The 25,333-nt window shown below is 43.0% G+C and overlaps 1 protein-coding gene across 1 annotated transcript in view; it reads left to right on the top strand.

Moving 5' to 3' along the window:
* The window catches only part of kcnh5b (potassium voltage-gated channel, subfamily H (eag-related), member 5b), an 86,061-nt gene that overhangs the window by 19,549 nt on the left and 41,179 nt on the right, over positions 1-25,333 (top strand). The window contains exons 4-6 of the mRNA XM_024437268.2: positions 16-165; positions 2,257-2,393; positions 7,786-8,178. Coding sequence (XP_024293036.1) covers positions 16-165; positions 2,257-2,393; positions 7,786-8,178 — 680 coding nt within the window. The remainder of the gene's footprint in view (positions 1-15; positions 166-2,256; positions 2,394-7,785; positions 8,179-25,333) is intronic.

The following is a 25,333-nucleotide window of genomic DNA, read 5'->3' as shown; positions in this document are numbered from 1 at the left end:
CCATTCTGTCTGCAGGGGCGCCAGTGTGGTTCTATATGCAGGTGGCCCCCATCAGGAATGAGAATGACAAAGTGGTTCTCTTCCTGTGCACCTTCAAAGACATCACTGTCTTCAAGCAGCCCATCGAGGACGAGTCCACTTCGGGTAAGGACGAGTCCACTTCGGGTAAGTCTCGATCATGCTGAACTGTGGCTGTTTGCTTGTTCTGAAGAGCCAGTCTATGAATTACTGGAAATAAAAAGGTCTTGTGATTGTTGTGGCCAGAACCTACAGAAGATGTGGGTGTTTTTACCCTCTCCTCCTAGATGAGTGATGCACGTTGTCAGGACTTTGCCCTGGGTTCTGTTCTTAGCAGTGTTAAGTGGGTGTGTTTGCCCTTTGACTCCCCCCCCGCGGTGCAGACTCCCCATCCCCATGCCTCGTCAGAGACTTACTGCTGGGAAAACCAAGCTCATGGGATTGGAAGATGACTAACACATGATGATCAACACATGATGATTAATATGGGCTTTACATGCTGTTAATGTAGGGAGCAGGTTGACCAGAAACAATACCATGACAGTTAGGGATATTGTCAAAAGGTGACGTTTTGTTGAACATTTTACAGGACATTTTACTTCTATTGTTGTTGTCGTTTTTAGTCAAGTTAGTAAAAAAAAAAAGAGTCCATTTACATGTATACATTCCATTCATACATTTTACAAATAAAATCATTCAGTCTCAATTTACAATTTAACATTAAAAGTTCAGCATGTAAACTACTCACAATGAAGCCATTGAAATCCTCCGGGGTGAAATGAGCACCGCATACAATGCCCACGGTTCCACTTAACGTTACTCTAATCCGTTTATATTTTCCACTATTTTGTATTTTATTAGGAGATTATTAGTATCTGTCCTCTAATTGCTTGTGATGACCTTACCATAGAATGACTGCTGTGTGTCCAGACCTTGTCAAGGGGTCACTGATTAGGAGTGGACCCAGAGCAGAGCTGTAGTGTGGACTGTCGCAGTGTTCAGTGTTATGGGATGGCAGTTATGGATGGGTCTGAAGGGTATGGAAGCTGAATGCTGACACTATAGAAACACAACCTCCTCATGCTATAGCTCAAGCTGCTCCCACAGCTCAACACCCATTCACATCAGTTGAGGAGGAGAGACTCCATCTAGACTGATTAGCCTTTCCACATGTATTCGTCCACGCTTTGAATTCAAAAGTGTTAAGTATTCACTGTCAGTGTTTCCCCTAGGATTGGGGGGGGGGCAACAATTCAGCAGCCACTGGAGCTAAAGGATACTCTGACTGTATTTGAGCAGAAATTATTTGATCATCATATGCAGTTTGTTCGGGGGTGATGCTTGGATTTGGTTCTTGCTATTTTTAACTTCGCCACATTGTATTAGGTTCTTCTGGTCGGGTTGTTTTCTTTTTGTTTTCTCGAGGGCTAGCAGAATGCACATTAGCCTGTTTTACAAGGCTCTTTTGGGCTATTACAGTATAGATTGGGGGCTCTTTACATGGTCGGTGTAGAGTGCTGCTTTGCCCTGGCGGTATACAATGAGTTACACAACTCCTAACACTCTCTTCATCCGAGGGGAGGTCAGTTGTATCTGTTGCAGTGCCATTGTGAGTAGGCTGCCGCTGTGGCCTGTGTGGGTCTCTGCCACTGGTCTCCTTTCACCTTGCTGCCCTTTGGGAAAAATAGCTGAATTAACCTACTTTTGAAAGGAACTGAAAGAGGATATGAGGTTAGAGACCCTGGAGCTGAGGACTATTTCAAATCCCTGTTTCTCTCTGTGGTAATGGCACCTGAAAGGGTTTGACTGATCTTATATTTCATCCTGTACAGTCTTCACATTATTATGGTTTATACAGCCAGCGTGAGAGTGGGGCTGTAGTTATAATATATGCCATTTAGCAGACACTTTTATCCAAAGCAACTTACAGTCATGCATGCATACTGGGTCCCCGGATTCAAACCCACTATCCTGGTGTTGCAAGTGCGTTGCTCTACCAATTGAGCTACAGAAGACCCAGAACTTTGCTGTGCATGCCTAGTGCCTACATCATCACTGTGACTTTGAATCCATAGCTGCTGGTTTTACAACAAGATAAAGTCATCTTTAGATGAAGTCATGTATTAATGTATGGTTAATAGCGTATGCTTTCAGTGTTTCTCAAAGTGTATATAATTTATGTGCCCTTTCCACATGACCAAGCTGTGCTAAATGTGTCATTGTTTTTTATGTCTGCAGGATGGAGCAAGTTTGCACGGCTGACACGGGCACTGACACATAATAACCGCAACACCAGCCACCATATCACACCACAGCAGCTCACTCCTATGAGCAGCCATGAGGTCAGCCAACCCAAGCAGTCCCGTCTGGCAGAGGTAAGTGCTGTGTCACATGTAGAGCTTGGAGTAAACCAGGTTAGGGTTGTGGTGTAGGGAGTTAGACAGACAATCATCATCCTGATCACCTCTTCCATCACATTCAGGTCCTGGGCCTAATGCAGAGAGAGAGGACAGACTATTAAGACTATTAACATACAGGGGCTAAACGGAGAGAAAAACAGAGATGACCAAAACTTTTTATTTTATTTTATAACAAACAGAAGAGCAGATACAATAGAGGACTTTTAGGTAGAAAATTGATTGACCTAATGTTTGACTGTACACACATACAAACACACACACCTCCCCATACATACTGTACGTTCAGGTTTTATTAGCCGTATGTACGGGATACTCTTGCTATACACCACAAGTATAACATAAGAAGGCACAATTTATAGTCCAATATTTACATGTGTTTTGAAGAAGGGAGGATTGCGGGTCAAGTGTTTAAATTGTGAAGTATTTAGCTATTATAATAAGTCTGTTGGCAGCAGTTGTGATGTGTGTGAAGCATAAATGTATATGAGTGGATGTGTGGGTGTGTGCGTGAGTGAGTGAGTGAGTGCGTGTGTGTGTGCTAAGGTGCGGAAAAGAGCAGCTGGTCAGTCCAGTGAAGGGTGTTCCGCAGTCTGATGGTTTGTAGATAGAAACGGTCTCTGAGCCGGTTGGCATCAGACCTCATGCTCCAATACTATCTGCCAGATGGTAAGGAAGTGAACAGCTCATGACTGGGGTGTGGGGGATCTTGATAATGCTGCAGGCCTTCCTCAGGCACTGTTTCGAGTAGATGTCCTGGATGGGTGAGAGCACGATCCAAGTGATGTGCTGGGCCTTGCGGTCATGGACGGAGTAATTTCCGTACCAGGCCGTGATGGAACTGGTCAGGACTCTCTCAATGGTGCAGCGGTAGTATTTGGAGAGGAACCGGGGTGGCATGACGAATTTCTTCAGCCTCCTCAGGAAGTAGAGATGCTGTTGCACCTTTTTGACAAGAATGGTGGTGTTGTTGGTCCATGTCAAGCAGTCGGTGATGTAGATGCTAAGGAACTTAAGTCTCTCTACTGCAGTCCCGTTGACAATCAACTCCTTTGTTTTGCTGACATTGAGAGAGAGTTTGTTGTCCTGGCACCACAATGCCAGTTCACTTACCTCCTCCCTATAGGCTGACTCGTTATTATTGGTTGTCAGGCCTACAACTAAGCTGTCGTCAGGAAACTTGATGATGGAGTTGGTGTCGTGCAAAGCCACAGTCGTGGTCAAAAAGGGAGTACAGCAGAAAGTTGAGGAAACACCCCTGGGGGACCCCTGTGTTAAGAGTCAGTGTAGAGAAGGTGTTGTTGCCAATCCTCACAGCCTGTGGTCAGGAAGTCCAGAATTCAGTTGCATAGGCTGGTGTCCAGACCCAGGGCTCTGAGCTTGGTTTTCGAGCTTGGAGCGAGCAATAGTCTTGAATGCTGGACTGTAGTCAATGAACAGCATTTTCAGATGTATTACGGCCGTTTGAGTAGCGATGGAAATGGCATCTTCCGTGGATCTGTTGGAGTGGTAGGCAAATTGGCATGGGTCCAGTGTGCCTGGCATGCTGGCCTTGATGTGGGCCATGACCAGCTTCTCGAAGCACTTCATGATGACCGGGGTGAGAGCGAAGGCATGATAGTCATTTCGGCATGTCACCTTATTTTTCTTGGGCACTGGGGTGATGGTCGTCTCCTTGAAGTTGGTGGAGACTACAGCCTGGGACAGGTACAGGTTAAAGATGTCAGAGAAGACAGCTGGTCAGCACACACTCCGAGGACGTGGACAGGGATGCCATCTGGGCCGGCAACTTCGTGAGTATTTACTCTTTTGAGAGTTTTGCTCGTCAGCCTTGGAAAGCGAAAGCACCTGGTTGTCCGGATCAGCAAGATTGTTCCTGGATGGCTCGGTATTGTCTGCCTCGAAGCGAGCATAGAATTTTTTAAATTTTATTTCACCTTTATTTAACCAGGTAGGCTAGTTGAGAACAAGTTCTCATTTACAACTGCGACCTGGCCAAGATAAAGCATAGCAGTGTGAGCAGACAACACAGAGTTACACATGGAATAAACAAATTAACAAGTCAATAACACAGTAGAAAACAAAGGGGGAGTCTATATACAATGTGTGCAAAAGGCATGAGGAGGTAGACAAATAGTTACAATTTTGCAGATTAACACTGGAGTGATAAATGATCAGATGGTCATGTACAGGTATAGATATTGGTGTGCAAAAGAGCAGAAAAGTAAATAAATAAAAACAGTATGGGGATGAGGTAGGTGAAAATGGGTGGGCTATTTACCAATAGACTATGTACAGCTGCAGCGATCGGTTAGCTGCTCAGATAGCTGATGTTTGAAGTTGGTGAGGGAGATAAAAGTCTCCAACTTCAGCGATTTTTGCAATTCGTTCCAGTCACAGGCAGCAGAGTACTGGAACGAAAGGCGGCCAAATGAGGTGTTGGCTTTAGGGATGATCAGTGAGATACACCTGCTGGAGCGCGTGCTACGGATGGGTGTTGCCATCGTGACCAGTGAACTGAGATAAGGCGGAGCTTTACCTAGCATGGACTTGTAGATGACCTGGAGCCAGTGGGTCTGGCGACGAATATGTAGCGAGGGCCAGCCGACTAGAGCATACAAGTCGCAGTGGTGGGTGGTATAAGGTGCTTTAGTGACAAAACGGATGGCACTGTGATATACTGCATCCAGTTTGCTGAGTAGAGTGTTGGAAGCCATTTTGTAGATGACATCGCCGAAGTCGAGGATTGGTAGGATAGTCAGTTTTACTAGGGTAAGCTTGGCGGCGTGAGTGAAGGTGTTAAGCTCGTCTGGGAGGGAGGCTTCGGTGGGCTGGATTTGCCTTTGTAGTCTGTGATAGTCTGTAGTCCTTGCCACATGCGTTGCGAGTCTGAGATGTTAAACATCAATTCAAGTTTAATCCTGCAGTATGGGCTCCCAGCAAGGTACGGATATCTATGTTCATCCAGGGTTTTTGGTTAGGGTATGTCCGGATTGTTATTGTGGGTACAACATCATCAACACATTTACTAATGAAGCCTGTGACTGACAATGTATATTCCTCAATGTTGATGGATGAGTCCTGGGTGGGTGAATCTTTGAACATATTCCAATCACTATTCTCAAAACGGTCCTGCAGCACTGAGTCTGCCTTCTCTGTCCTCTGTCGCCCGCGACAATAAAGACTGCTTCCGGATGAGAGGATTCTTGCTGGCTAATGATCTTGTACAGTTCGCTGTGGGCTGCGGCTGTACTGGGCATCATTAATATTGCATGCATAGCAGTGAGATGGAGGCAGTGTGCCGCGAGCACTTTCACTGTCTCCGTCTGCTGGAAACTCAGACGACTTGTTTTGGGACGAGCCATGTTCACTTTACCTTATCTTTTCCCTAGCTAAGTGACCTTACCTGGCTGTCTAACTGTCCTGAGTCATCTATTGATGTTTCAGGGCAGTGGATTATTTGACATAAACCTTAGTGTTGGATTTTCAATCCTGCCCCTTTGGTAAGTACCGATGAACAACATCTACAGTGCATTCGGAAAGTATTCAGACCCCTTGACTTTTTCCACATTTTCTTATGTTCCAGGCCTATTCTAAAATTGATTTAAAAAATAAATCTACACACTATACACCATAATGACAAAGTGAAAACAGGTTTTTAGAACTTTTAGCAAATGTATTAAAAAAACTAACTGAAATACCTTATTTATACAAGTATTCAGACCCTTTTCTATGAGACTTGAAATTGAGCTCATGTGCATCCTGTTTCCATTGATCATCCTTGAGATGTTTCTACAACTTGAATTGAGTCCATCTGTGGTCAAATCAGTTGATTGGACATGATTTGGAAAGGCACACACCTGTCTGTAAAAGGTCCCATAGTTGACAGTGCATGTCAGAGCAAAAACCAAGCCATGAGGTTTGAGGAATTGTCCGTAGAGCTCCGAAACAGGATTGTGTTGAGGCACAGATCTGGGGAAGGGTACCAACACATTTATGCAGCATTGACGGTCCCCAAGGACACAGCGGCCTCCATCATTCTTAAAATGGAAGAAATTTGGAACCACCAAGACTCTTCCTAGAGCTGGCCAAACTGAGCAATCCGGGGAGAAGGGCCTTGGCCAGGGAGGTAGCAGGGACTGAGAAACTAGTCAGGATCGAGGGAAAGATAAACAGAGCAAAGTACAGAAAGTTCCTTGAATGAAACCTGCTCCAGAGCGCTCAGTACCTCAGACTGGGTCGAAGGTTCACCTTCCAACAGGACAAAACCCTAAGCACACAGCCAAGACAATGGACGAGTGGGAAAGTCTCTGAATGTCCTTGAGTGGCCTAGCCAGAGCCCGGACTTGAACCCGATCTAACATCTCTGGAGAGACCTGAAAATAGCTATACAGCAACGCTCCCCATCCAACCTTGACAGAGCTTGAGAGGATCTGCAGAGATTAATGGGAGAAACACCCCAAATACAGGTGTGCCAAGCTTGTAGCGTCATACCCAAGAATACTCAACCCTGTAATTGCTGTCAAAGGTGCTTCAACAAAGTACTGAGTAAAGGGTCTGAATACTCATGTAAATGTGATATTTCAGTGGCAAACATTTCTAAAAACGTGTTTTTGTTTGTCATTATGGGGTATTGTGTGTAGATTGATGAGGGAAAAAACTATTTAATGAATTTCAGAATAAGGCTGTTACGTAAAGAAATGTGGAAAAAGTGAAGGGGCCTGAATACTTTCCGAATTAAATGTATCAACATGAAATTATACTTACTGTCAATTCATGCAAAGGGGATTGTGATTTGGATTTTGTGATTTGCTTACCCCTACCGGTCACTCTCAGACAGAGAGGTAAGACTAAATCAAACCTCAGTAAAGAAGGATGAGTTTTACTATCTCTTCTCATTTACATAACCAATAACAAGATGTCTGAGTGGGTTTGTAATATCTGGGGAACATTCAATAGATTAGGCAGGTGATTCATCTGAAGAGCATCTGACGTCTCATATTGAGTATGCGGAATGTCAGATGTGCTGCTATTTCTCTGAGAAGGTTTTTGTGTGCTTAATTGAAGTTCTCATTTTGCACAGCGCTTCTGGTCTTGACTGAGGCCTGTTTGATTGGCACATCTGATGATGAGGATTAGATGAGAATTGTAGCTTCTGTTTATCTTCTCTTAGCGAGCACCCAACCCGCTTTTATAACATGGAGTCAGGAAGCCCCATTCCTGATATAGTCTGTATGAGATATGAACAATCAACTTTAACATGGAAAGTGTCTCCTCCTCCTATAACTGTCAGTCCCTTTCTTTCTCTCTCTCTCTCTCTCTCTCTCTCCATCCCTCTGTGTGCGCTCAGGTTCTCCAGCTAGGCTCAGACATCCTCCCCCAGTACAAACAGGAGGCTCCTAAGACTCCCCCTCACATCATCCTCCACTACTGCACCTTCAAGACCACCTGGGACTGGGTCATCCTCGTCCTCACCTTCTACACGGCCATCATGGTGCCCTACAACGTGTCCTTCAAGACCAAGCAGAACAACATCGTGTGGCTGGTGCTGGACAGTGTGGTGGATGTCATCTTCCTGGTGGACATCGTACTCAACTTCCACACCACCTTCGTGGGGCCCGGTGGGGAGGTCATCTCAGACCCCAAGCTGATCAGGATGAACTACCTGAAGACCTGGTTCGTCATCGACCTGCTGTCCTGCCTGCCCTATGACATCATCAATGCCTTTGAGAATGTGGATGAGGTACGGTAGGCTGGCTCGGGGAAGGGGTGGTGATGGTTTAGGATCTTTGAAATTGTATTTCTTTTTTGTAATTATCTTTTTATTAGAATGTTATTTTCTTTTAATAGGGGTTACATAGACAACCAAACAAAGTGCAATGACTAAGTACAATGAAATGAATAAATAAGGATACAGCAAAACATTATACAAAAAGGCAGTCATAAAATGGAGAGAAAACAATATATACAAACATTACAATTATAACACGGGCATTTATGGGAGGTTTTCTACATAGGACAACAATGGACCCCATTTTTTCCAAAATGTATCAGACCTCTGGTGTAAATCAAATGTACATTTCTCTAGAGCTTGGATAGCAGAAGCTTGAAAGCCACATTCTCGCAGATGGTACTTCAGGTGTGGACCATAATAACAATATAAATTTTTTTGGCTAAGTAAACAAGGGTATTGAACAGATGTTCAGAGTCAGGGTCAAACATGACGTTACAATCAAAATAGAGCAAATATAACTTTGGTGAAAAAGCTAATTATCTACCCAAGATATTCTGTATGTGTAAGTGAATATCATTCCAATAAGACTGGATTATGCTACAGTACCAAAAAACGCACATGAAGGTGCCAGTATCCTGTTTACATTTGAAACAGAAATGTGTTGCATTGGAATACATTCTGTGAAGGCGGACAGGTGTCAAGTAGGTTCTATGAAAAAATGGGAAATTTAGCTCGTATGCATTTGGGGTAGACCCTTTTGCAGATAGAAGCCCATTCTTCCTCACCAAATGCATGTCCAATGTCTCTCTCCCAAACATGTCTCAACGCAGCATAGGATGAGGCACTTCTGTTCAATAAAATATAATATATATGGAGATTAAACCTCTCCGAACGGTAGGATTCTTTAAATAGTTTCTCAACTTCAGTCATTTGAAAACGTAGTTTATCGACTTTCTTCTGACCCTCTATGAAGTGTCTAAGTTGTAGGTATTTGTCAGTTGTACTTCTAACAGTTGCTTCTTATGTCGGCTCTGAAATCCAGAAATGTGGGCTTCTGTCAAAACCACTTTGCCTGATGAGCTCTAGACGATTTTCAGTCCTCCAGGAGAAGCAATTATCAATACTCCTTCAACCCAATCATACAGAACACAATTAATTGGATTTTAAACAGAAAAACTTATGGACTGTGTTACTGCTTTTCTAGAGTTCAATCATAGGTGCTCCATCACTGTCATTTCATTAGTATAGCTCATCAAATCAAATCAAATTTATTTATATAGCCCTTCGTACATCAGCTGATATCTCAAAGTGCTGTACAGAAACCCAGCCTAAAACCCCAAACAGCAAGCAATGCAGGTGTAGAAGCACAGTGGTTAGGAAAAACTCCCTAGAAAGGCCAAAACCTAGGAAGAAACCTAGAGAGGAACCAGGCTATGTGGGGTGGCCACTCCTCTTCTGGCTGTGCCGGGTGGAGATTATAACAGAACATGGCCAAGATGTTGAAATGTTCATAAATGACCAGCATGGTCCAATAATAATAAGGCAGAACAGTTGAAACTGGAGCAGCAGCACAGCCAGGTGGACTGGGGACAGCAAGGAGTCATCATGTCAGGTAGTCCTGAGACATGGTCCTAGGGCTCAGGTCCTCCGAGAGAGAGAAAGAAAGAGAGAAAGAGAGCACACTTAAATTCACACAGGACACCGAATAGGACAGGAGAAGTACTCCAGATATAACAAACTGACCCTAGAGGCTGAGACAGGAGGGGTCAGGAGACACTGTGGCCCCATCCGAGGACACCCCCGGACAGAGCCAAACAGGAAGGATATAACCCCACCCACTTTGCCAAAGAACAGCCCCCATACCACTAGAGGGATATCTTCAACCACCAACTTACCATCCTGAGACAAGGCCGAGTATAGCCCACAAAGATCTCCGCCACGGCCCAACCCAAGGAGGGGGGGCGCCAACCCCCAACACATGTTTGAGTGAGTGAGTGTGTATTTGTGTATCCAGGTCAATGATACTGTACTTTGCTGTGTAGGTTATAAAAAATACATGTTTAAATAGGTTATGTATACTGTAGGCAATGTTCCCTCAAATTTGTTCAGCACTGAGTAAATTTCAGGTCTGCTGAGCACCAACTTGAATATTCTGTGCAACTTCCAGCGCGTGTTTACTGTGAACACTGAGGCTGTACCCATTTTAAGTTACTGTTTTAACAGTGGCCAAGTAGGCTAATGTGGCTACTTTATCATAATGTAGGCATACCAGAGTGGCCTACAATAAAACATTTGAGAAAATGCATCCCATAACATTTTAACATGAAAACAGCTGTTCCATCATTCAGTTCCATCATTCCATCATCATACAGTAGGATCCAATGTGTGGTGTTCAATGTAGGCCTACATTCCATGAGACTTTAGAAAAAAACATGCAGGGCTTCAAATCAAATCACATTTTATTGGTCACTTACACATGGTTAGCAGATGTTAATGCGAGTGTAGCGAAATGCTTGTGCTTCTAGTTCCGACCATGCAGTAATATCTACAAGTAATCTAACAATTTCACAGCGACTACCTTTTACACACAAGTGTAAAGGAATGAATTAGAATATGTACATATAAATATATGGATGAGCGATGGCCGAACGGCATAGGCAAGATGCAGTAGATGGTATAGAGTACAGTATACACATATGAGATGAGTAATGTAGGGTATGTAAACATTATATAAAGTGGCATTGTTTAAAGTGACTAGTGATACATTTATTACATCCAATTTTTTATTATTAAAGTGGCTAGAGATTTGAGTCGGTATGTTGGCAGCAGGCACTAAATATTAGTAATGGCTGTTTAACAGTCTGATGGCCTTGAGATAGAAGCTGTTTTTCAGTCTCTCGGTCCCAGCTTTGATGCACCTGTACTGACCTCGCCTTCTGGATGATAGTGGGGTGAACAGGCAGTGGCTCAGGTGGTTGTTGTCCTTGATGATCTTTTTGTCCTTCCTGTGACATCGGGTGGTGTAGGTGTCCTGGAGGGCAGGTAGTTTGCCCCCGGTGATGTGTTGTGCTCTGAAGAGCCTTGGGGTTGTGGGTGGAGCAGTTGCCGTACCAGGTGGTGATACAGCCCGACAAGATGCTCTCGATTGTGCATCTATAAAAGTTTGCGAGTGTTTTTGGTGACAAGCCAAAAACAACCCAGGGTCTCGAGCTTAATGACGAGTTTGGAGGGTACTATGGCGTTAAATGCTGAGCTGTAGTTGATGAACAGCCTTCTTACATAGGAATTCCTCTTGTCCAGATGGGTTAGGGCAGTGTGATTGCGATTGCGTCGTCTGTGGACCTATTGGGGCTGTAAGCAAATTGGAGTGGGTCTAGGGTGTCAGGTAGGGTGGAGGTGATATGATCCTTGACTAGTCTCTCAAAGCACTTCATGATGACAGAAGTGAGTGCTATGGGGCGATAGTCGTTTAGCTCAGTTGCCTTAACTTTCTTGGGAACAGGAACAATGGTGTCCCTCTTGAAGCATGTAGGAACAGCAGACTGGGATAAAGATTGATTGAATATGTCCGTAAACACACCAGCCAGCTGATCAGTGCATGCTCTGAGGATGCAGCTAGGGATGCCGTCTGGGCCGGCAGCCTTGCGAGGTTTAACACGTTTAAATGTTTTACTCACGTTGGCTGCGGTGAAGGAGAGTCCGCAGGTTTTGGCTTGCCATACTCCACTTGTCCTTCAGAAAAGGATGTAACTGAAAATGTTGTGTTGTTTCATGCAAGAAACCACTTTACAAAATAGAATGTATTATTATTCCCATACCATTATTACAGAGAATCAGACAAATTATGCTACGCTCTGCCTATTGGCTACTTATATGCCCATTGGCTACTTAGCTTATTCAAGACCATCTCAAAACACAACACTTCCCCTTTAAGACTTAAATAAGCTCTTTACCTGACTTGCTTCTCAAAGATGGCTAGAAAGGCAAACATTTTGGGCTCTTGTTGGAGGAAACCACTCCCCCAGTGTTGCTATAACTGGGCTATTAACTCACTAACTAGCAAAGAATATGAACAATTGCGCACACGTGGCTACATGCAGCTCTCACTTTGATCTCAAAACAAGCACATCTACTCATGACCACTCATACTGTTGCCTAAACACAGTTCAGTTCCATATATGCCAATGGCTATTGGCCTACTGCAGCTCTGATTGATTATGTTGCACCAGTGTGTTTAGAGTACAGGCTGGAGTTGTGCCTGTCAATGCAATAGAATCCTACTCCAATGTGCTCTGCCTACAGTAAAATCTATTTCACACTTTGTTTTCCATACCAGGTCTTGGATAGTTTATTTTGTTTCGTTATGCTACATTGAAAGTGACTAATATTGCTCTGATTCGAGCACAATTCCCACAGCAGAGCAAAATGTTGACAGTGTTAACTAAAGGGGAAAACTCTAGAAGTTGAGTGAAGTTCAATCTCGTGATTTTCTGCCCGGGCTGATATTGAGTCTGTGCAGCAGCAGTCTGAGGGGAGCTGTGTGAGCAGCTTAGAGGGAACATTGACTGTAGGTTATATAAAATACATGTTTTCTGTATTGATGGCTGATGTGCCCAGGTTTCTAGAATAAGAGAACTGGTTCCCTAATGTTATTTGAAGCTAGTGTGAAGGCGTGAACTATGTCTTGTATTGGTGTCTGTTCAGGATGCAGTAGGTGAATGGTCTCCTGCTGAATGTTAGTTCAGGTTTCTGTGTCTCTGTGGGTTTTCTCAGGTGGGCCTGATAGTTTCTGAGAGCTCCTGCTGGGATGTGGCTGTGAGGTCCACTTGCTCACAGAGGGGGAGGGGCAAGAGCAGCCATGAGGGGCTGATAGGAAATCAATAGGATTCAAATGCACAACCACAAAACTCAAAGTGATGATTTGTCTCTGTGTCAAGATGTGAGCTCATATTGAGGGAAAAGGGTAATGTACAGCCCGGGTGTGGTGACCAATGTGCACAGTGTATTGTAGTGCGTTCCCAAGACCTACCGTCACTCTGAATCATGTAGTGTAGAGAGAGAGAACATATAAAATAGAATAGAGGAGCTAGAGAGTGAGAGGTGAGAGAGAGAACATATAAAATAGAATAGAGGAGCTAGAGAGTGAGAGGTGAGAGAGAGAACATATAAAATAGAATAGAGGAGCTAGAGAGTGAGAGGTGAGAGAGAGAACATATAAAATAGAATAGAGGAGCTAGAGAGTGAGAGGTGAGAGAGAGAACATATAAAATAGAATAGAGGAGCTAGAGAGTGAGAGGTGAGAGAGAGAACATATAAAATAGAATAGAGGAGCTAGAGAGTGAGAGGTGAGAGAGAGAACATATAAAATAGAATAGAGGAGCTAGAGAGTGAGAGGTGAGAGAGAGAACATATAAAATAGAATAGAGGAGCTAGAGAGTGAGAGGTGAGAGAGAGAACATATAAAATAGAATAGAGGAGCTAGAGAGTGAGAGGTGAGAGAGAGAACATATAAAATAGAATAGAGGAGCTAGAGAGTGAGAGGTGAGAGAGAGAACATATAAAATAGAATAGAGGAGCTAGAGAGTGAGAGGTGAGAGAGAGAACATATAAAATAGAATAGAGGAGCTAGAGAGTGAGAGGTGAGAGAGAGAATGACAGGGAAAGACAAAGAGATGTCAAACAGGAAGAGATAATAAGGATCATTTTATTTTATGTCTGGGTTGTTATTTTGCCCTTTTTTTCTCTGGAGGTTTACATTGTGATGACAGTTTTTGCCTTTCAACATTGTGGCTTTATAGTTGATTTTAAATCAGGTGCTATGCAGAATACCAAGTGCTTTGCTACACATTGAAATGTCTTTAGTTGCTGCAGGTGCTTTGATATATGTTGAGCTTTATTCGCTGTACGCTAGTGTTCCCCAAGTGTTCATTTATTTGTCCACCCAAGTTTTCAGAGCAACATTTTTTTGTTGCACCTAAAAGACTAAAATCACCAGGAAATCATGTATTCTACTGATGGTGGAAAAATCTATCCAGTTACATATCGCAATATTAGTTTTGACGATAGATTGCAATATTAGTTTTGACAATATCGCAATATTAGTTTTGCACTATTCGGCAGTACCTGCACCAAAACGCCAGTATTTTTCGTTCATAGCTTGTTCTCCATCTTCTATTTAAATAGTGAAGCATTTCGTTTTCATCACATTTATTTCCATGACTGATCAAAACACTTCTCAGGGATCTCTCTTGTTCCTCTGCAGCAGACATATGGTGAGCGATATGTTTGGAACATCGAACCGCAAAAAAATCACATTATCAAATCGCAAACATTTCGTATCGGCACCTAAGTATCATGTTAATATTGTGTTGTGAAGAACCTGGCAATTCCCAGCCCTAAAGTATTCCAACGCATAAATAGAGAGACATATGTGATCGTATCCAAATGTAATCAAGGTTTCCAATGATTATGTTTTTGTCAAATATTAAATATGTTTGGAAATATGTTTCTTGCGGTCAATGTGCAGTGTACAAATGATTTATAACTATGTTCCAGCCCCCTGACCATCTGCTCAAGAAAAGATCGGTCCACAGCTGAATGTAATTGGGGACCCATGATGTACACTATAGTGAGGGGGATGCTTTAAGATGTCATAGAACACAACAGAAGAATCGACATCCAGATATTTTACACACAGAATCCCGCTTGTGTACAAGGCATCACATTCACAAGGTTTCTTTGCAGTGTGCTGATGACTGCTGAGGTTCCCTGAGGTCATAGAGGGGAGGAGTGGGCTTGGAGAGGAGGAGGGGGCAGGCAGCCCCCTGTAGTCTGGGCTGCTACCTGCTGGCACAGAGCCCCAGTAAAGTGCACTCAGACGCATTTTTCCTGTCTGCAGGGGCCATGCCAGCACTGGCTAATCCAGCGTGACCTTTTTATGTGCCAAGCATGTTGCAATGAACAAAAACAATCTGACAGGCCCAGGGGAGCCTCGCCCTCAGCACTGTGGAGGCTTGGTTTAGCACCCACTCAAGCTGGCTGTGGAGGTTGTGGGTTAGCATTAGCCTAGCACTAAGGCTGGCTGTGGGGGTATGGGTAAGCATTAGCCTAGCGCTAAGGCTGGCTGTGGGGGTATGGGTAAGCATTAGCCGAGTACTTAGGGCTGTGGGGGTCTGGGTAAGGATTATCTAAGCACCGCAGTTCGCAAGCTAGGGATCGCATGTGTGGTCGCCTGATATGAAAATGGGGTCACGGGAGAATTTTAAAAATCCTGAAGAAAAAATATATGTGTATATATACACAGTGCCTTGCAAAAGTATTCATCCCCCTTGGCATTTTTCCTATTTTGTTCCATTACAACCTGTACTTTAAATGGATTTTTATTTGAATTTCATGTAATGGACATACACAAAATAGTCCAAATTGGTGAAGTGAAATTTAAAAAATAACTTATTAAAAAAAAAGGAAAGTGGTGCGTGCATATGTATTCACCCCTTTTGGAATGAAGCCCCTAAATAAGATCTGGTGCAACCTTCAGAAATCACATAATTAGTTAAATAAAGTCCACTTGTGTGCAATTGAAGTGTCACATGATATGTCATATGATCTCAGTATATGTACACCTATTCTGAAAGTTGTGGAGAAGTACAGATCAGGGTTAGGTTCTAAAAAAATATCTGAACCTTCGAACATCCCACGGAGCACAATTAAATCCATTATTAAAAAATGGAAAGAATATGGCACCACAACAAACCTGCCAAGAGGGGGCCGCCCACCATATCTCCTGGACCAGTCAAGGAAGGTATTAATCAGAGGCAACAAAGAGACCAAATATAACCCTGAAGGAGCTGCAAAGCTCCACAGCGGAGATTGGAGTATCTGTCCATAGGACCACTTTAAGCCGTACACTCCACAAAGCTGGGCTTTACGGAAGAGTGGCCAGAAAAAAAGCCATTGCTTAAAGAAAAGAATAAGAAAACAAGTGTGTTGTTCGCCAAAAGGCATGTGGGAGACTCCCCAAACATATGGAAGAAGGTACTCCAGTCAGATTAGACTAAAATGTAGCTTTTTGGCCATCAAGAAAAACACTATGTCTGGCGCAAACCCAACACCTCTCATCACCCCGAGAACACCACCCCGAGAACACCATGTTTTTCATCGGCAGGGACTGGGAAACTGGTCAGAATTGAAGGAATGATGGAAGGCACTAAATAAAGGGGAATTCTTGAGGGAAAACAGTTTGTCTTCCAGAGATTTGAGACTGGGACGGAGATTCACCTTCCAGCAGGACAATGACCCTAATTATACTGCTAAAGCATCACTTGAGTGGTTTAAGGGGAAACATTTAAATGTCTTGAAATGGCCTAGTCAAAGCCCAGACCTCAATCCAATTGAGAATCTGTGGTATGACATAAAGATTGCTGTACACCAGCGGAACCCATCCAACTTGAAGGAGCTGCAGCAGGTTTGCCTTGAAGAATGGGCAAAAATTCCAGTGGCTAGATGTGCCAAGCTTATAGAGACATACCCCAAGAGACTTGCAGCTGTAATTGCTGCAAAATGTGGCTCCCGAGTGGCGCATCAGTCTAAGGCACTGCATCTCAGTGCTACAGGAGTCACAACAGATACCCTGTTTCGAATCCAGGCTGTATCACATCCAGCTCTGATTGGGAGTCCATTGGGCGGAGCACAATTGGCCCAGCGTCGTCCGGGTTTGACTGGAGTAGGCCGTCATTGTAAATAAGAATTTGTTCTTAACTGACTTGCCTAGTTAAATAAAGGTTAACTAATATATTCTAATATTGTCTTTGTATCTGAAAATTATTGTAATGTGGTTAACCTTAAAAATGTAATTGAAAATTAATCAAATTTCAAAGACACCATTCAACCAGAGTGCCTTTAGATCATGGGAAAAGGCTGCACTTGACCGTTGCACTTGAGTCATTCCCACGGTGAATGGCTAGGCCCCTACGTTATGAAGCCACACACTATTGCAGAGACTTTGATATTACCGGACGCAATTGATATGGTGAAAACAATGTGTGGGGAGGCAGAGGCACAGAAACTCACATCAATACCTTTGTCAGATAAAACTGAAAAATGAAGAATTTGTGCTTTTGCTAGCAATCATGACTGAACGACTCAAAAACTCCACAGCTTATGCTCTGCAAATCGATGTTAGCTGTGAGGGCCGAGATGCCCATGCTTTGACTTATGTTCGCTGTATATGTCGGGGGATGTTATTCACAAGGACATATTGTTCTGTCTCACGATTCCGGAGCATGAAACGGCACAGGGGATGTTCAGTGTGCTGAGTGGCTAAATTGATGAAAAACAGATTCCATGGGATCGAATGGTGGGCTTTTGCACAGATGGGTCTCCATCTATGGCGGGACGGCAGACAGGCCTCTGCACTCTTGTTATTAATATGTCTCCTTCTGTGATATGGATGCATTGTATGATACACCAATAGCAATTGGTGGCAAAAGAGCTGAGCACAGAACTCTGAGAAATACTGCAGCAGGTAACTTTGATTGTAAACTACATCAAACCACATCTACTGTGCACACACCTGTTCGCAAAACTATTTGGAGATTTAAGATCCGAGCATGACAATGGTCTATTTCACACCGAGGCTTGGTGGTTATCGAGAGGAACTGTTGTCATTCACAATGGATGTAAAAAAAAAACAGACTTGGTTGACTTTGTACCTCCTTACCTATGTAACAGACATATTAGGGAAACTGAACAAAGTGAATGCAAGCATGCAGGGAAATACAAAAACATTCTACAGATGAGTGACAGAATCAGTGGACTCAGAGGAAAGAATTCTTATTGGAGAGAGAGTCTTTCAAAAACTAGCCATGCCCCCTTCCCTCGGCTGTGCATGTTTTAAATGGAAAACAGCAACAGTAATTGTCCCACACAGGTGACGACTGCTCACCTCCAATGCTTGGAAGAGCACTTTGGGACCTTCTTCCCAATCTGTTTGAATCCTTGCTCAGTTGACATGCCGGGAGGTGAAATTGAACAGCTCTGTCATGTGACCAATTGTATTCACGGGTCACTATGGAGGAGTTTTGGTTCCTGACTCAAAGGGAATACCCTGCCATCTCCCTCTGAGCATTAATGCCACGTTCACGACAACTGGGAACTCGGAAATCTCAGACTTCCGACTTTAGTGCGTTTAAAGCAACTGGGAACTCTGAAGAAGATTAGCAAAGACTGGGAAAAATAGTTTTGAATGGTCATCCAACGTGGAATTCCAACTTGGGAACTCAGGTCTCTTTCTAGGACTCTGACTTTCCGAACTGAAGCTCACTGATGTCATGATTTGACCTCCTACTTTTCCAAGGTCCCAGTTGTCTTGAAAGCAGAATAAAACCAATGATACCCTTCGTCGGCTCATACAATATATGTGTGAAGTTGGATTCAGTGCTCTCGTCTACCTTAAAACCAAATATAGATCCAGGTTGGGTGTGATAGCAGAGATGTTATTTGTATTCAACCTTTATTTAACTAGGCAAGTCAGTTAAGAACAAATTATTATTAACGATGACGGCCTACACCGGCCAAACCCGGACCACGCTGGGCCAATTGTTCGCCGACCTATGGGACTCCCAATCACGGCCGGTTGTGATATAGCCTCGATTCGAACAAGGGTGTCTGTAGTGACGCCTATAGCACTGAGATGCAGTGCCTTAAACAGCTGCACCACTCGGGAGACCAAAAGGGAAGGAAGGTAGAGACAACAATACATAATGCGAAGCAGCCACAACTGTCTGTAAGAGTGTTCATGATTGAGTCTTTGAATGAAGTGGAGATAAAACTGTCCAATTTGAGTGTCTTTTGCAGCTCGTTCCAATCGCTAGCTGCTGCAAACTGTAAAGAGGAGGAACCCAGGGACGTGTGTGCTTTGGGGACCTTTAACAGAATGAGACTGGCAGAACGGGTGTTGTATGTGGAGGATGAGGGCTGCAGTAGGTATCTCAGATAGAGGAGTGAGGCCTAAGAGGGTTTTATAAATAGGCATCAAACAGTGGGTCTTGTGACGAGTATACAAAGATGACCAGTTTACAGAGGAGTATAGAGTGCAGTGATGTGTCCTAGAAGGAGAATTGGTGGCAAATCTGATGGCCGAACGGTAAAGAACATCTAGCCGCTCGAGAGCACCCTTATCTGATGATCTATAAAAGACGTCTCCGTAATCTAGCATGGTAGGATGGGCATCTGAATCAGGGTTAATTTGGCAGCTGGGGTGAAAGAGGAGTGGTTACAATAGAGGAAACCAAGTCTAGATATGTGCTCAGAGAAGAACAGTGAACCGTCTAGCCATACTCCCAAGTTTTTGTGAGGTATTTGTATTTATTATGGATCCCCATTAGCCAGTGCAGCAGCTACTCTTCCTTGGGTCCAGCATAATTAAGGCAGTTTATACAATTTTAAAACATTACAGTACATTCACAGGTTTCACAACCCACTGTGTGCCCTCAGGCCCATACTCCACCACTACCACATATCTACAGTACTAAATCCGTGTGTGTGTGTGTGTATGCATGTGTCTGTGCCAACGTTTGTGTTGCTTCACAGTCTCCGCTGTTCCATAAGGTGTTTTTTAAATCTAATTTTACTGCTTGCGTCAGTTACTTGATGTGGAATAGAGTCCCATGTAGTAATGGCTCTATGTCGTACTGTGTGCCTCCCATAGTCTGTTCTGGACTTGGGGACTGTGAAGAGACCTCTTGTGGCATGTCTTGTGGGGTATGCATGGGTGTCCGAGCTGTGTGCCAGTAGTTTAGACAGACAGCTCGGTGCATTCAACATGTCAATACCTCTCATAAATAAAAGTAGTGATGAAGTCAATCTCTCCTCCACTTTGAGCTAGGAGAGATTGACATGCATGTTATTAATATTAGCTCTCTGTGTACATCCAAGAGTCAGCTGTGCTGCCCGGTTCTGAGTCAATTGCAAAGTCCTTTTTTGTGGCACCTGACCACACGACTGAACAGTAGTCAAGGTGCGACAAAACTAGGGCCCGTAGGACCTGCCTTGTTGATAGTGTTGTTAGGGCAGAGCATCGCTTTATTATAGACAGACTTCTCCCAATCTTAGCTGCTACTGCATCAATATGTTTTGACCATGGCAGTTTACAATCTAGTGTTACTCCAAGCAGTTTAGTCTCAATTTCCACATGATTTATTACAAGATTTAGTTGAGGTTTAGGGTTTACTTAGTGTTTTGTTCCAAATACAATGCTTTTAATTTTAGAAATATTTAGGGCTAACTTATTCCTTGCCACCCACTCTGAAACTAACTGCAGCTCTTTGTTGAGTGTTGCAGTCATTTCAGTCGCTGTAAGTAGCTGACGTGTATAGCGTTGAGTTATCCGCATACATGGAAACTCTGGCTTTACTCAAAGTCAGTGGCATGTAGTTAGTAAAAAAAAAAAGCCAGAAAACAGCTACCCTGGGGAATTCCTGATTATATTTGATAGGCTTCCATTAAAGAACACCCGCTGTGTTCTGTTAGACAAGTAACTCTTTATCCACATTATAGCAGGGGGTGTAAAGCCATAACACACAAGTTTTTCCAGCAGCAGACTATGATCAATAATGTCAAAAGCTGCACTGAAGTCTAACAAGGCAGCTCCCACAATCATTTTATCATACATTTCTCTCAGCCATTCATCAGTCATTGTTGTAAGTGCTGTGCTTGTTGAGTGTCCTTCCCTATAAGCATGGTGAAATGCTGTTGTAAATATGTTTACTGTAAAATAGCATTGTATCTGGTCAAACACAATTTTCCCCAGAAGTTTACTAAGGGTTGGTAACAGGCTGATTGGTTGGCTATTTGAGCCAGTAAAGGGGGCTTTACCATTCTTGGTAGCGGAATGACTTTAGCTTCCCTCCAGGCCTGAGGGCACACGCTCTCTATTAGGCTTAAATTAAAGATGTGGCAAATAGGAGTGGCAATATCGTCTGCTATTATCCTCAGTAATTTTCCATCTAGATTGTCAGACCCTGGAGGCTTGTCATTGTTGATAGACAACAATAATTTGTTCACCTCTTCCGCACTGACTTTACGGAATTCTAAAGTACAATTCTTGTCTTTCACAATTTGGTCCGATATACTTGGATGTGTCGGGTCAGCGTTTGTTGCTGGCATGTCGCCCTAACTTTGCTTATCTTGCCAATGAAAAAGTCATTAAAGTTTGCTTTGTGATGAATGAGCCATCTGATTCAATAACAGTAACGCAAAGTTGGCTTTATTTCCCAAAATTTCATTTAAGGTGCCCCAAAACTTTTTCCGATCATTCTTTATATAATTTGTCTTTGTTTCATAGTGTAGTTTATTTTTCTTTTTATTTAGTTTAGTCACATGTTTTCTTAATTTGCAGTATGTTTGCCAATCAGTTGGGCTGCCAGACTTAATTGCCATACCTTTTGCCTCATCCCTCTCAACCATACAATTTTTAAATTCCTCATAAATCCAAGGGGATTTAACAGGTTTTACAGTCATTTTCTTAATGGGTACATGCTTATTAGTAACTGGAATAAGTAGTTTCATAAATGCGTCAAATGCAGCATCTGGTTGCTCCTCATTACACACCACAGACCAGCAAATATTCTTCACATCATCAACATATGAATCACTACAAAACTTATTGTATGACCTCTTATACACTATATTAGGCCCAGCCTTTGCAACATTGGTTTCTCTAGATATGGCTATTATATTGTGATCACTACATCCTATGGATTTGGATACTGCTTTAAAGCAAATATCTGTAGCGTTAGAAAAACTGTGATCAATACATGTTGATTATTTAATTCCTGTGCTGTTTGTAACTACCCTGGTAGGTTGACTGACAACCTGATGCAACTTCCCACAAGAATGGGCTTTAGGTGAGGCAGATGAACCTGTAGCCATATTACTTCAACAGTATTTAACATTAGATCGTCTCTAAGCTTTACAGGAATGTGGTTCTGAATATAGACCACAACACCGCCTCTGTTGACATTTCTGTCTTTTCGGGAGATGTTATAACCATGTATTGCTACCACTGTATCATCAAAGGTATTATCTAAGTGAGTTTCAGAGATAGTCAAAATATGAATGTCATCTGTTACAAGCAAGTTATTAACTTCATGGACCTTGTTTCTTAGGCTGCATATGTTAATATGAGCTATTTTTAGCACTTTTCTGGGTTGCATGATTGTTTTTAATGCTTTACTGGGAAGCTTATCAGAGGTAGATTTACTCATGCTATTTACATTGGAGCTGATAGTGCAGGGTGAGCTGCATAAAGTGGTCTTCCTACTATTGCACACTGCCTCAGTGCTAACAGTATAACTCTGGTTTATAGGCTCATGATTACTGCTTACAATAGCTGTAGGATAAACAGATGTATTCAGTGCAATTAGGGGTACATAAATTAAATTACTTACATTGTGTTTGCCAATGCCCCTAAGATCATGTACATTTGATGCAGAATTATGACAACTCATTGTCACAATGGTGACTGATCTGGTCTTGGATCATTTACCAGTCATTGTTTCAACACAGCCTTGAAATGCGTGGACAGAGTCCAGGAGCCAAGATGATTTGGATGGACTCCGTCATTCCTGTAGAGCATCTTCTGTTCCCAGAAGGTGTCAAAGTTATCAATAAAAGTGACTCCAGCAGAGCTACAGTAGTCTTTTAGCCAGATGTGTAATGCCAGCAGTCTGCTGAATCTTTCACACCCGCGGCCCAACAATGGTACTGGACCTGACATTATTGGCCATTTTTAAAAGTCTTTTAATGCTAAAATCAGTTCATTAAAATCAATTTTCAAACGTTCCGAGCTAGCCCTCCTGATGTCGTTTGACCCCACATGGACAATGACAGTGTCAGCTCCCGGAATCTGTGGTAGAACAGTCAGAAGCAGCCTTGAGGTGACTACCTCAAGCGCTAAACACTCAGAGGTAGTTATCACACCGAAGGGGAGAGGGGCATTCTTCTTACCAAACCACATGACCTTTGTTTTGGAGGTGTTCAGAACAAGGTTAAGGGTAGAGAAAGCTTGTTGGACACTAAGAAAGCTTTGTTGTAGAGCGTTTAACACAAAATCCGGGGAGGGGCCAGCTGAGTTTAAGACTGTGTCATCTGCATATAAATGGATGAGAGAGCTTCCTACTGCCTGAGCTATGTTGTTGATGTAAATTGAGAAGAGCGTGGGGCCTAGGATCGAGTCTTGGGGTACTCCCTTGGTGACAGGCACTGGCTGAGACAGCAGATGTTCCGACTTTACACACTGCACTTTTTTAGAGAGGTTGTTAGCAAAACAGGCCAAAGACCCCTCAGAGACACCAATACTCCTTAGCCGGCCCACAAGAATGGAATGGTCTACCATAACAAAATCTTTGGCCAAGTCAATAAAAATAGCAACACAACATTGCTTAGAATCAAGGGAAATGGTGACATCATTTAGGACCTTTAAGGTTGCAGTGACACATCCATAACCTGAGTGGGAACCAGATTGCATACCAGAGAGAATACTGTACACATCATGAAAGCCAGTCGATTGATTATTGACAAGTTTTTAAAACACTTTTGATTAACAGGGCAACATAGAAATTGCCCTATAACAGTTGGGATCAGCTTGATCTCCTCCTTTAAATAAAGGATGCACCACCGTGGCTGCCTTCCAAGCAATGGAAACCTCTCTAGAAAGGAGAGACAGGTTAAAAAGGTCAGAGATAGACTTGGCAATAATAGGGGCAGCAACCTCAAAGAAGAAAGGGTCTAAACCATCTGACCCAGATGTTCTTTGGGGGGTAAAGTTTAAGGAGCTCCTTTAGCACCTTGGACTCAGTGACCACCTGCAGGGAGAAACATTGTAGCTGGGCAGGGGAAAAAGAGGGAGGATCATCGGGGCTTGTTACATTAAAAGGGGTGTGAGATGAGGAAATGTTGGAAGGGCAAGCTCACTATTAACTCAGTGTCGTCCGGGTTTGGCCGGGGTAGACTGTCATTATAACTAAGAATTTGTTCTTAACTGACCTGCCTAGTTTTATAAAGGTTAAATAAAAAATATATATAAAAAAAATCAACAAGGAGCTATTTCAAAGTTTAATGCTTAAAAAAACAGCAAATTAAATTGTTTGGAGATAGACTTGGTGGAGACAACCGAGCACCGAAGGTGTTCCTTGGTAAAGATTGCCACTCCACCACCTTTGGAAGGTCTGTCTTGCCAAAAAAGGTCATAACCAGAATGGTTAACATCAGTATTCAAAACACTTTCTTAACCATGTCTCAGTAATGACTAACACATCTGGATTGGAGCTGTGAACCCACACTTTTGATCAATTTTAGGTAATAAGCTTCTAGTGTTAAACGGCAGAAAACCCAGGCTTTTATGAGAGCATAAATCAGTGAAGCAGATAACAGGGCACAAGTCAGAATTGTGGCTATCAATAGTAGATGGGCCAGGGTGTACATGCACATTTCCAGATATCATCAGCAGTAATAAAATTAGGGCACGGCTGAAGACAGGGAGAGCTCTGCAATGTTGATTTATGACAATTGAATGTGCATTAGATGTCAACAAGATCATATTGTACAGCAATTTCATTAGGTAACATGACTACAAAGCCGGTGAGAGGTGGTTAGAATAGGATGGGAGACCAAAAGTCTGTGTAACCAGTAGAGTCAGAGTCCTGAGTGTGGGAACAAACAGTCTGTCCCACGGTTGGGTAAACAATCAAGTTCATAGTCAACAAAGCATGCAGGAGTCATGAGGCAAATAGCATAAAGCACAATAAAAAAATATAACGACTTGGGGCTAGCCATTGTAAGTTCAGAGTAACAAAGATGAGATGTGCACTGTTGACCAGGCCCCCGACGCGACATGCATCAAGCACACCCATCTCATTAGTGGTGATGAGATAAGATACATTATGTCAGACTAATTTGCAATTGACTGTCACAGCACAAAATAAAAAAGTAAACATTGGTTGTTAATTCCATAATTTTGGGGGTAAGCATTAGCCTAGCGCTTAGGGCTGTGGGGGTTTGGGTAAGCATTAGCCTAGCGCCAAGTCTAACTGTGGGGGTTTGGGTTAGCATAAGGATAATTTAGCCCTCATGTATAATATTATAATGCCTCAGGATGAAAACCTCT

This window comes from Oncorhynchus tshawytscha, linkage group LG11, assembly GCF_018296145.1.
Source record: "Oncorhynchus tshawytscha isolate Ot180627B linkage group LG11, Otsh_v2.0, whole genome shotgun sequence".
In the NCBI taxonomy this organism is placed as follows: Eukaryota; Metazoa; Chordata; class Actinopteri; order Salmoniformes; family Salmonidae; genus Oncorhynchus; species Oncorhynchus tshawytscha.
Note: the sequence above shows the minus strand (reverse complement) of the source record. Positions and strands in the feature narration are given on the sequence as shown.